This window comes from Leptonychotes weddellii, chromosome 13 (genome assembly GCF_054177405.1).
Source record: "Leptonychotes weddellii isolate Sample4059 chromosome 13, ASM5417740v2, whole genome shotgun sequence".
In the NCBI taxonomy this organism is placed as follows: Eukaryota; Metazoa; Chordata; class Mammalia; order Carnivora; family Phocidae; genus Leptonychotes; species Leptonychotes weddellii.
The window spans coordinates 73,383,111-73,395,120 of record NC_138381.1 but is presented as its reverse complement, the minus strand read 5'-3'; the positions used below and the strand labels follow the sequence as shown (position 1 = coordinate 73,395,120).

The 12,010-nt window shown below is 41.6% G+C and overlaps 1 protein-coding gene across 3 annotated transcripts in view; it reads right to left on the bottom strand.

Moving 5' to 3' along the window:
* NAA25 (N-alpha-acetyltransferase 25, NatB auxiliary subunit) overlaps nt 1-12,010 on the bottom strand; it is a 73,835-nt gene that overhangs the window by 57,075 nt on the left and 4,750 nt on the right. For 2 of the 3 annotated variants that reach the window (XM_081802190.1, XM_081802192.1), the window contains exons 2-3: nt 3,687-3,772; nt 2,505-2,643 (exon numbers count right to left, since the gene is read on the bottom strand). In XM_081802190.1, the coding sequence (XP_081658316.1) occupies nt 2,505-2,643; nt 3,687-3,772 (225 nt within the window). Of the gene's footprint in view, nt 1-2,504; nt 2,644-3,686; nt 3,773-8,081; nt 8,428-12,010 lie in introns of those variants that run through there. The other variant, XM_081802191.1, reaches the window with a different exon arrangement.

Genomic DNA, 12,010 nt, shown 5'->3' with positions numbered 1-12,010 from the left:
GCATGGAATAGCTCAGGCCTCCCCAACACATCTGCAATATATAAATAAGACCCTCCAGGATCTAGCCTCTCTGTCTCCTTCCTACTTATTTCCCACAGCACTTAGTGTTCCGGCATCTCAAACTATTTGTAGCTCCACTAGACTCCCAGTGCTATATCATACCTCTGCATGTTCCCTCTGCCTGGATTCTCCTTTCCTCTCTTTTCTGCTCAGTGAACATCATCCAAGACCAAGACCCAGCTCAAATGTAATCCTCTCTGCAAGGAACTGTGCAAGTTCAAATGTAATCCTTCCCAAACACCATCTGTGCACCTCCACCCAGTTTGATCACTGCTTCATTCTACCATCTTTAAATTTTTTAAATAAGTCTCTTATAACATTTATTAACACATAATGTAGAAAAGTCTATTGATGAATTTCCCCTTATTTTTTTTTTAATTGAGCTCTACATCCAACATGGGGCTTGAATCCACGACCCTGAGATCAAGAGTTGCATGCTCTGACAGCCAGCCAGGTCCCCCTGAATTTCCCCTTAAAGACTATGAGTAACACAAGGGCAGAGAGAGCACCTTTCATCTTTGACTTGGATACAATACTTGTCATAGAGAAACATTCAGTATTTGTGAGATAAATGATTTTTAAAAAAACACTGGGGGAGAATCCGTAACCCTAAATCAACATAATCCCTAAATAATCAGATATAATACCCAACTCTTTAGTTCTGTCTTTTAAAAAACGAAAAACATGGGTGGCTCAGTCAGCTAAGCATCTGCCTTCAGCTCAGGTCATGATCCCAGGGTCCTGGGATCGAGCCCCACATTGGGCTCCCTGCTCAACAGGGAGTCTGCTTCTCCCTCTCCTTCTGCCCCTCCCCCCTCCTGCTCGCACTCCCTAATAAATAAAATCTTCTAAAAAAATGAAAAACAAAACTGGAAAGTAACATTTCTGTCCACTAGGTTGGCAAAAATTTTTATTTTATTTTTCCAGCTTTATTGAGGAATAACTGACAAATAAAAATTGTGTATCTTAAGGTGTACAACGTGATGGTTTGAGGGCAAACTTTCTTTTTTTTAAGATTTTACCCATTTATTTGAGAGAGAGAGAGCGCGAGAGCACGAGTGCGGTGAGGGGCAGAGGGAGAAGCAGACTCCCCACGCTGAGCAGGGAGCCCGATGTGGGGCTCTATCCTGGGACTCCGGGATCATAACCTGAGCTGAAGACAGATTATTAACTGAGCCATCCAGAAGCCCCAAAGGCAAAATTTTTCAAATAAGTCAAAATTGAGCAAAATTAATAAAGTATTACTTAGAAAAACAAATGTGATAAAGATTTTTTTTAAAAGCAAGATAATAAAATATATTCAGGAAACAAGTACCTCTTGGAATGTAAAAGGGGAAGTGAGATTGATAAGGAACACATAGGAAGCTGTCAGTATTGATAATGCTCTTTCTTAAGTTGATTGGTAGATTCATGAACGTTCATTATTCCACATCAAGTATTCTAGTGTGTTATATAAAATGTATCTTCTATAATATGTATTATGGAAGATACGTATTACTCCATAATAAAAGATTTAAGAAATTAACAATGAAAAACTTTATTTACAGGTGAAATGGTAGACTACCTAGAATATGCTTAGAAATAATCTGGCGGGGGATGGGCAGGGGCGCCTGGGTGGCTCAATCGTTAAGCATCTGACTTCATTAAGCGTCTGACTTCGGCTCAGGTCATGATCCCAGGGTCCTGGGATCGAGCCCCGCATCGGGCTCCCTGTTCCGCAGGAAGCCTGTTTCTCCCTCTCCCACTTGCCCTGCTTGTGTTCCCTCTCTCGCTGTGTCTCTCTCTGTCAAATAAATAAATAAAATCTTTAAAAAAAAAAAAGAATCTGGCAGGGGATGGGATACAGTAAAATTTGCCATGGGACAATGACTGCTGAAGGTGGATAATGAGTTCAGTGAGATTTATTATGCTGTTCTGGTTTTTTTTATGTTTGAAATTTTCCATATCAAATAGTAAAAAGGGTAACTCTTCCATTCAGTAAATCAAAATGTCACAAACCAACCTCAACTCATTCCAATTCAGGATACTAATACACGTAAAATATCCTTTCTGCCTGTCTTTGTAAATCATGGTTAATGCATTATTTTGACTATTGCCATCCACTCAAAACATGAGTGATAAGTAAAATGAACAAAGAGAGAACTCAATCAGAAATAAACAAAACCTTGGGGCGCTTGGGTGGCTCAGTTGGTTAAGCATCCAACTCTTAATTTCAGCTCAGGTCATGATCTCAGGGTCGTGAGATCAAGCCCCAGCTTGGGCTCCATGCTGGGTGTGGAGCCTGCTTGAGATTCTCTCTCTCCCTCTCCCTCTCCCCTTCCCCCCGCCCCCTTGCATGCTTTCTCTCTCTCTAAAATAAATAAATAAATCTTTAAAAAAAAAAAAGAAGACGAAAGAAACAAAAACTTCAGCTCAAGTTTAAAAACAATGAAAAAGAAACATACGTCGGTGCATCTCCCGGTAAAGAATAGTCAGTGCCTGTAGCGAGTTGTCATCTGTTGGTTCAAGGGCTGCCACCTCCTGTGCTAACATGAAGGCTTCCTCTTGCTTTCCAGTTCTCTGTAAACCAATTGCCTTTAAAACCTGATACATAGGAAAAACATTAGTTTTAAAAGGACAGAAATGAAACTATGAGCCAAAGCTCCCTACTCAGAGGGGAGCCTGCTATTTCCTCTCCTGCTCCCCCTGCTTATACCCTGTCAAATAAATAAATAAAATCTTAAAAAAAAAAAAAGAGCCAAAGAAGGCCAACTTGAAAACACAAGATAAGCTGTAAGGTATGCCTAGGTTGCTATCAAGTAAACCACATTTTACTAAAAATCGCAGCACATCAAGAGTCTTTCCTATTCAGTCATATTAAGAAGGCAGAACAGGGGCACGTGGCTGGCTCAAGCTCTGGAGTATACAACTCTCAATATCGAGGCTGTGAGTTCAAACCCCATGTTGGGCGTGGAACCTACTTTAAAAAAATAAATAAAAGGCACAACGTTGGTTAGAAAAAAGAAGTCTATCAATATAAAATAATTAAATTAGCTATGTCCAAAATATCCAAAGAAATAAACCGTTAGCTTTTAATTAAATACTATTTATATAAATACTATTTTATATAAATACTATTTAAGTAATCAGAAAAATAAATGGCTTAGGGGCGCCTGGGTGGCTCAGATGGTTAAGCATCTGCCTTTGGCTCGGGTCATGATCCCAGCGTCCTGGGATCGAGCCCCACGTCGGGCTCCTGGCTCAGCGGGGAGCCTGTTTCTTCCTCTGCCTCTCCCCCTGCTCGTGCTCTCTCTCTCTCTCTCTCTCTGTATCCCTGTGTCTCGAATGAATAAATAAAATCTTTAAAAAAAAGAAAAAAGAAAAATAAATGGCTTAGAGCTTAGACAGGCGCCTGGCTGCCTCAGTTGGTGGAGTGTGTGATTCTTCATCTCAGGGTTGTGAGTTCAAGCCCTGCATTGGGCTCCACACTGGGCATGGAGCCTGCTTAAAAAACAAAACAAAACATAACCTGGGGGAAAAAAAAACCCTGAAAAAACCGTCACTAAACAGATTTAATATCTTTTCCCTTTTAAGATTATAATATATAACCCACCAAATATAAGTAACTCTAGAGCAAATGAACTTACCTTAGCACAGTGAAGGTCCTTATGTTTCTTCAACAATTTATCTGCTTGCTGAATTGCCATTTTATTATTACCATTATCAAGATAATCTATGAAAACAAATTATGATAGTTATTATATTCCTTCAGCAAATATGAAAAATGCATAGGCTGGTATGAGATGTTTCATAAAGTATTTTAATTCAATATTAAAAACATCATGGGGCCAATTTTAATTCTAAGTGGCTAGGATGGCCCAGAATACGATCTTATATTCCTACAGTCATCTCTCAGACCTGTTATAAAATTGTGTTACGGAAAAAAAGGAATCAATTATTATCCAAAAGTCTAACCAAAGAAAAGATTTATTTCCAGATGAGAAGATCTAGAAGAAAATGAGAAGTGTCATAAATGGGAAATGGTGGTAGCTGTCAATTCTAAATATAGAAAAATGACTAAACAGGCCAGTCCACAACCTACTACTACTACTACCTGATCCCTCTTTGCTCAGCAAGGTTCCAAATCAGTGTAGGGGCAGATGAGGCATAGATAACTCAAAATAAGTTATGGATCAAATGCTGGTGAGTACATGGAACAACAGCACCTCTCACTCAGTGCTGCTGGGAAGGTAAAATGGTAAAACCACCTTGGAAGACAGTCTGGCAGTTTCTTCAAATGCTAAACATACTCTACCATTTGATCAGCAATCATGCTCCTTGGTATCTACCCAAATAAGCTGAAAATTTACCTCCACACAAAAACTTGCACACATATGTTTATGGCAGCTTTATTTATAACTACCAAACCTTGGAAGCAACCAAGATGTCCTTCAATGGGCCAATGGATAAACAAAATTGTGATAGAGTCGTACAATGGAATATTACTCAGTGATAAAAAGAAATGAGCTATCAAGGCACAAAAAAACACAGGAACTTTAAATGCATATTGCTATGTGAAAGAAGCCAATCTGACAAAGCTATACTATATGATTCCAATTATATGACATTCTGGAAAAGGCAAAAATTATAGAGACAATAAAACAATCAGTGGTCATCAGGGGCTGGGGGAGGGATGAATGGGTGGAGCACAGGGGATTTTTAGTACAGTGAAACTATTCTGTATGATACTGTAATGATGGATATAGGTCATCATACTTTTGTCAAAACCCACAGAAGGTACAACACAAAGAATAAACCCTAATGTAAACTAGTAAACTATGTATATTAGTTAAAAATAACCTATCAGGGCGCCTGGGTGGCTCAGGTCATGATCCCAGGATCCTGGGATCGAGTCCCGCATTGGGCTCCCTGCTCAGCAGGGACTCTGCTTCTCCCTCTGCCCCTCCCCCGCTCATGCTCGTGAGCCCTCTCTATCTCAAAAATAAATAAAATCTTTAAAAAATAATAAAAAAACCTATCATATTGGCTCAGCACCTGAAACAAAGTACCACACTAAATCAAGATATTAACAATAGGGGAAACTGGGGGGAGGGAGTGGGAGTGTGGGGATATATAGGAACTCTGTACTTTTCCACTCTTTTTTCTGTAAACCTGAAACTGCTCTAACAAATAAAGCACATTAACAAAATGTGTGTGATACACACACCCACAAAGCAAAGATTCATTTCCAGAGAAGGAAAGTGAGAAGTGTTATAGGTGGGCAACATGGGTGGTAGCTGTCAGTTCTAATTATAGAAAGATGACTGAATGTGGGCCAGTTCACAATCTACTACCTCTAATGGTCCCACTTTGTCCATCAAGGTCCCAAATCAGCATAGGGACAAAGGAAGCATAAAGAACTCAAAATAATCTACGGCCCTGGTGGCCCAAACAACAGAAATAGACTATCATTTTACCTAACAAATTCCATTTTCCTCCAATGAATACTTGACTAAAACTTAAAACAGACCCACATGAACCCATGAGTTTCATCTCTTCAGTCTTTCTCCAATGCCATAACACAGATAAGCACCAAATATGCTAGGTGAAGAGATTAAGAAGCCCTACTCTGGAGGTAATCACAATCTAGGGAGGAAGGTCAAAAAGAGACAGACTCACTGTGGAGGCAATCGAAATCTAGAAAGGAAGATCAAAGACCTAATACTCAGGTGGAGAGACTGGAGAACCAGAAAACTAAAAGCATACAAACTTGGCCTAACTACCCAAATATCTAACACCAGTTTTCTTAAATAGCTCAGCCAATATGCCATCATTTGTCCTTACAGAATACCTGACAGAGATATTTCAGCTCAATAAAGGACACTTTCTCTTCCTAATAATATGCTGATCTCTTTCTGAGTCAGTTCTAAGTTACTTCTGACTCATTCCTGTAAGACTCCATGTTTTTAGAGCATACCCTGAAGAGTAATTAAACATCTGTGATGAGACCCCAGCTCTGAGGATCTGCCCATAAATGGATGAGACCAGAGGTCAGGACTATAAGGGCATTTAACCTTTCCCTCTGCACTTACCTGCCCATGCCCTCTTCTCTGGGAATGGTTTCCACTGCCTCTACTGCAGGGGTAGGATTCGATGACCACGTCTAGACCTTGTAACTACACCCAGTGGGGTGGATATTAACCCAAGGGTAAATCAGGTTTCTCCCTGGTAAACTGTAACTGCAACACTGAGTCACAAAGCCAGAGTGAGAAACTATGGGGAACCTCATTTGGAAGGAAATAAATATTGTTAGTCTGACATTACCAGTGGCAGTTCCAGAATTTCCATTTTGAAGGTGCCTTAGAGGATGCAAGTTAGTTGATGGGGAGTGAAGAAAAGGAGTTGTCTCTTGCCTCTTCATTCACATAACATTTATGAAAGTATTAAAAATGTCACTTATCTTTATCAAAGGATTGGGGGCAGGGCAGTGTTGATTAATTTAAGCTCGTAAAGAGAGGTCACATCTTGGTGTGGCCACAAAGCCAACATGTTGGGCCCTGGGTAAACTGATGAGTAGGCAGGAAAAAAAAAAAAAAAAAACTCTGAAGAACCAAGCAAAGAATAAACACACACAGATAAAAGCATGGATGAAAATTGGCGGGGGCGGGGGGGGGAGCTTTAGGGATGCCTGGGCAGCTCAGGTGGTTAAGTGTCTGCCTTTGGCTCAAGTCATGATCCCAGGATCCTGTGATCAAGTCCCACATTGGGCTCCTTGCTCAGCGGGGAGCCTACTTCTTCCTCTGCCACTCCCCCTGCTTGTGCTCTCTCTCTCTCTGACAAATAAATTTTTAAAAATCTTAAAAAAAAAAAAAGCTTTGGATCCTGACAGCTCTTCAGTTTTTGGTTTTTTTTTAAGATTTTATTTATTTATTTGACAGAGACAGATACAGCGAGAGAGGGAACACAAGCAGGGGGAGTAGGAGAGGGAGAAGCAGGTTTCCCACTGAGCAGCGAGCCTGACATAGGGCTTGATCCCAGGACCCTGGGATCATGACCTGAGCCGAAGGCAGATGCTTAATGACTAAGCCACCCAGGCACCCCATCTTCAGTTTCCATCAAACCCTGAAAACTGCATCCCTGCTCTAGGCTCCCACCAGGGTTTATAGCAAGCCCCCTTCACTAGAGCTTGTGTCAATGGGCTTCTGCTCCTTGCACCCAAAAGTTTAACTAAGACACTCCCCTACATTCAGCCAGTCTGCTGTCAGGCTCCCCCTTCCTGGATGCCTAGATGGTAAAAGTCTATTTTCGTTTACATTACTGACTCTGGAATATAAATTAGGTAGCCCTTGGAGAAAACAGGCCAATAAAAACAATATCCCAGAGCCCCTGGGTGGCTCAGTAGGTTAAGCCTCCAACTTGATTTTGGCTCAGGTCATGATCTCAGGGTCATGAGACTGAGCCCCTCATCCAGCTCCATACTGGGCATGGAGCCTGCTTAAGATTCTCTTTCTCGGGGCGCATGGGTGGCTCAGTCATTAAGCATCTGCCTTCGGCTTAGGTCATGATCCCAGGGTCCTGGGATCGAGCCCCACATCAGGCTCCCTGCTCAGCGGAGAGCCCGCTTCTCCCTCTCCCTCTGCCTGCCGCTCTGCCGATTTGTGCTCTCTCTCTCTGTCAAATAAATAAATAAAATCTTAAAAAAAAAAAAAAGATTCTCCTTCTGTCCCTCTCCTCTAAAAAAAAATTAATTAAAAATAATAAATATAGGGCGCCTGGGTGGCTCAGTTGGTTGAGCGACTGCCTTCGGCTCAGGTCATGATCCTGGAGTCCCTGGATCGAGTCCCGCATCGGGCTCCCTGCTCGGTGGGGAGCCTGCTTCTCCCTCTAACCCTCCCCCATCTCATGTACTCTCTCTGTCTCTCATTCTCGCTCTCTCAAATAAATAAATAAATAAATCTTTAAAAAAAAATAATAATAATAATAATAAATATATAAATTGATATCCTAAATCTGTCTTTTTAGTAAGTTGTTTTAAAACTTACTCAAAGGTGGGGCCCCTGGGTGACACAGTCAGTTGAGCATCCGACTCTTGGTTTCAGATGAGTCCATGATCTCAGGGTCATGGGATCAAGCCCCGTGTCAGGCTCCACGCTCAGCATGGAGTGTACTAGTGTTTTTGTCTCCCTCTTCCCTCCTCTCTCTCTCTCTAAATAAATAAATAAACAAACAAAACTTATTCAATGGTAACTGTGGTTTGACCATGAGGCCTGGTGTTCCCTTAATAACAGGAATAAGCCAAAATCAGCCATCCACAAATCAGGCACAGGAAACAGTAAGATGATGATGCATAGGGGCGCCTGGGTGGCTCAGATGGTTAAGCATCTGCCTTCGGCTCAGGTCATGATCCCGGGGTCCTGGGACCGAGCCCCACATCGGGCTCCCTGCTCAGCGGGAAGCCTGCTTCTCCCTCTCCCACTCGCCCTGCTTGAATTCCCTCTCTCGCTGTGTCTCTCTCTGTCAAATAAATAAATAGAATCTTTAAAAAAAAAAAAAAGTTGATGATGCATAGATGAAAGCAATGTTTGCAAACCATGGGTACCACTCTCTGAGTGAAATGTTTTTAGGTGGTCCTTGCAGTCAGCACTAGGTAACACAGTGAGAAGTTGATCTCTTCCAATGTTTCCCTTGTATTAAAGAGACAGTCTCAGTTTAGGGTTAGCCAGTCACTTCTTTAATACTTTTTTTTCCCTTAAGATTTTAATGTAATCTCTACATTCAACATGGGCTCGAACTCACGACCCCAAGATCAAGAGTTGAATGCTCTTCCAACTGAGCCAGCCACTTCTTTAATACTTTCTAATGCTTTTTCTTTTAACAGCAAAGGAACAGACTTTAGACTCAAAGCTACACAAATATCAGAATCTGGTTAAGACTTTAACAACATTGTTTTGTTTTCATCTATTTTTATCATTTTGTTTTCTCAGCACAAGTGACAGGTCCTCCATTAATGATAATGATATAGATTATTTTTAAATAAATTTAAGTTAAAAATCAAGTTAGAGAAAAATATTAAGTAAATAATAGCACAGATAATACTAAATAAAGCTAGAATCATCACACTGGATGGAAGAACGATAGAAAGTTGGAAAACACTGGGTTAAATCATTGGCAAGAGACTATCAAAATCTGTTAAATGACTAAGCCAGCCACCTTCCTGGGTAACAATTTGAATAGAAGTGACTCTTCCTTACATATGCAGACAGCAGTAGGCCCTGACACATGCGGGCCTACTTGCCTGGTAGAAGAGGCCCTGGGATTAATTTGTCCAATCATACTTAGGGATACTGAGAGTAAGAAAGAGATCAGTCTTAGGGCGTCTGGCTGGCTCATGGCTCAGTCTGTGGAGCGTGCGCCTCTTGATCTTGAGGGTCATGAGTCGGGCATATGCCCATGTCGGGCATAGAGCTTACTTTAAAAAAGAGAGATCAGTCTTGTCAAAAAAAAAAAAAGCAAGCAAGCTTTTAGGCTGTGTGTTCTTGCAGCTGTTGTGAAAGTCTCTAGGGCAGCTAAAATGACAACCTACACTGTTTCCACTTCCTACAAGAGCTTCAAAGACTACTGAAGATATTGCTCCAATTTAGAAAAAAAGACTGAATACAACATAGCTCCATCTTTGCTTAAAATTTTTTTTTTAAAGATTTTATTTATTTATTTAATTGACACAGAGAGAAAGAGAGACAGCAAGAGAGGGAACACAAGCAGGGGGAGTGGGAGAGGGAGAAGCAGGCTTCCCGCCGAGCGGGGAGCCCAATGCGGGGCTCGATCCCAGGACCCTAGGGTCATGACCTGAGCTGAAGGCAGACGCTTAACGACTGAGCCACCCAGGTGCCCCTTTGCTTAAAATTCTAAATGCTCTGGAATAGGAGCCTTGCTTTTACCAAGAATACAAATTGTAGGTGAAACATTCCTTCAGTCAACAAATTTTGTTAAATACCTACTACTCGCAAGATGACTGGGAGGGGTTGGAATGATGCCTCCTAACCAATTACCTCACAGCCTACATTTGCCCCCTTTTAAACTATTTCCCTCAGAATATTCAGAGCTATCTTTTTAAACTGCAAGCCTGATCACCTCACTCTCCTGGTTAAATCTCTTCACTGCTTCCCACTATCTTTAACAAATTTCAAAATTCTTAAAATGGCTTACAAAGCTGAGTCTGTCTACCACAATAGCCTCATCTCAACCAACCTCTGCATTGCCAACACATAAGCCTTTTCTTAGGTCCTCAGGTGGAGCAAGCTCCTTTTTACACGCTCCCTCCATCATTGCCTGACTAACCTCTGCTCTTCTTTTATGTTCAAAGTAAGATGTCACTTCCATAGGGAACTTTCTTGTCTTGTCCCCGATGCTCAGATGCCCACATTGTATGCACTCATGGGAACCTACACTTTTCCTTCAAAGCTCTTAACACAGGGCACCTGGGTGGCCCAGTCAGTTAAGCATCTGCCTTTGGCTCAGGTCATGATCCCGGGGTCCTGGGACAGAGCACTGCGTCAGGCTTCCTGCTCTTCTCCCTCTCGCTCTGCCGCCCGCTTACTGTGTGTGTGTGTGTGTGTGTATGTGTGTGCTCTTAACACAACTGTAATGACTATGTGTACCATTATTTTTAAGAAATCTGTTGAAACAATCTCCTTGAAAGCAGAAACCATGTCTCTGCTTTGCTGTTTGGTACTCACTCATTCCCTGAATCTACATTGTGCCTAGCGCATACTGGGCCCTCAATAAATAAGGTGAATGAAGAAAGGAATACAGAAATGAACAAACCATATGGGGGAAAAAAAGTCTTCTAGAAATTGAGTAGTCTATCAGGAAAATGAGAGATGCATACATACAAAGTGACCACAACACAACAGTAAGTTCAAAGAACCAATGATTAGTGATGGCTTCATACTATTAAGTTGTTTTTTTTTAAGATTTTATTTATTTATTTGACAGAGAGAGGCACAGCGAGAGAGGGAACACAAGCAGGGGGAGTGGGAGAGGGAGAAGCAGGCTTCCCGCCGAGCAGGGAGCCCGATGTGGGGCTCGATCCCAGGACCCTGAGATCATGACCTGAGCCAAAGGCAGACGCTTAACGACTGAGCCACCCAGGCGCCCCTTCATACCATTAAGTTTTTAAAAAATCTTTTCCACTAATTTTTTAAAGCTTTCTTTTCTTTTCCAAGTTTTATTTATTTAAGTAATCTCTACACCCAATGGGGGGCTCGAACTCACAACCCTGAGATCAAGAGTCGCATGCTCTTCCAACTGAGCCAGCCAGGCACCACTCAACTAATTTTTTTTTAAGGAGACTCTGCTCCACGCTCAGCATGGCACCCAATGCAGGGCTCAAACTCATGACCCCGAGATCAAGACCTGAGTTAAGACCAAGAGTCAGACGTTCAACCAACTGAGCCACCAAGGTGCCCCAACTAATTTTTTAAATAACAAACAGTGCAAGCCATGGTTAAAGAATAATAATTAAAAAAAAAAAAAATCTGAACAGTTCATACGGGCATAACATGAAAAGCATTAGTCTCTTAAACCTGACCTATGCTCTCACCATGCTCTACTCTATGTATTCTTTTAGGAATTTTCTGTGCATTAAAATCATTCTTTTAAGTCTAAAATGCTTTAGAATGTATCGGTCTAAGTCAGACCTTTTTAAATGGTCATAATAATTAAAAAAAAAAAAAAAACAGGTGTACCAAGTGACTTTTCTTTTTTTTTTTTTTTTTTTTTTAAAGATTTTATTTATTTATTTGAGAGAGAGAGAATGAGAGAGAGCGAGTACATGAGAGGGGGGAGGGTCAGAGGGAGAAGCAGACTCCCTGCTGACAGCAGGGAGCCCAATGCGGGACTCGATCCCGGGACTCCAGGATCATGACCTGAGCCGAAGGCAGTCGCTTAACCAACTGAGCCACCCAGGCGC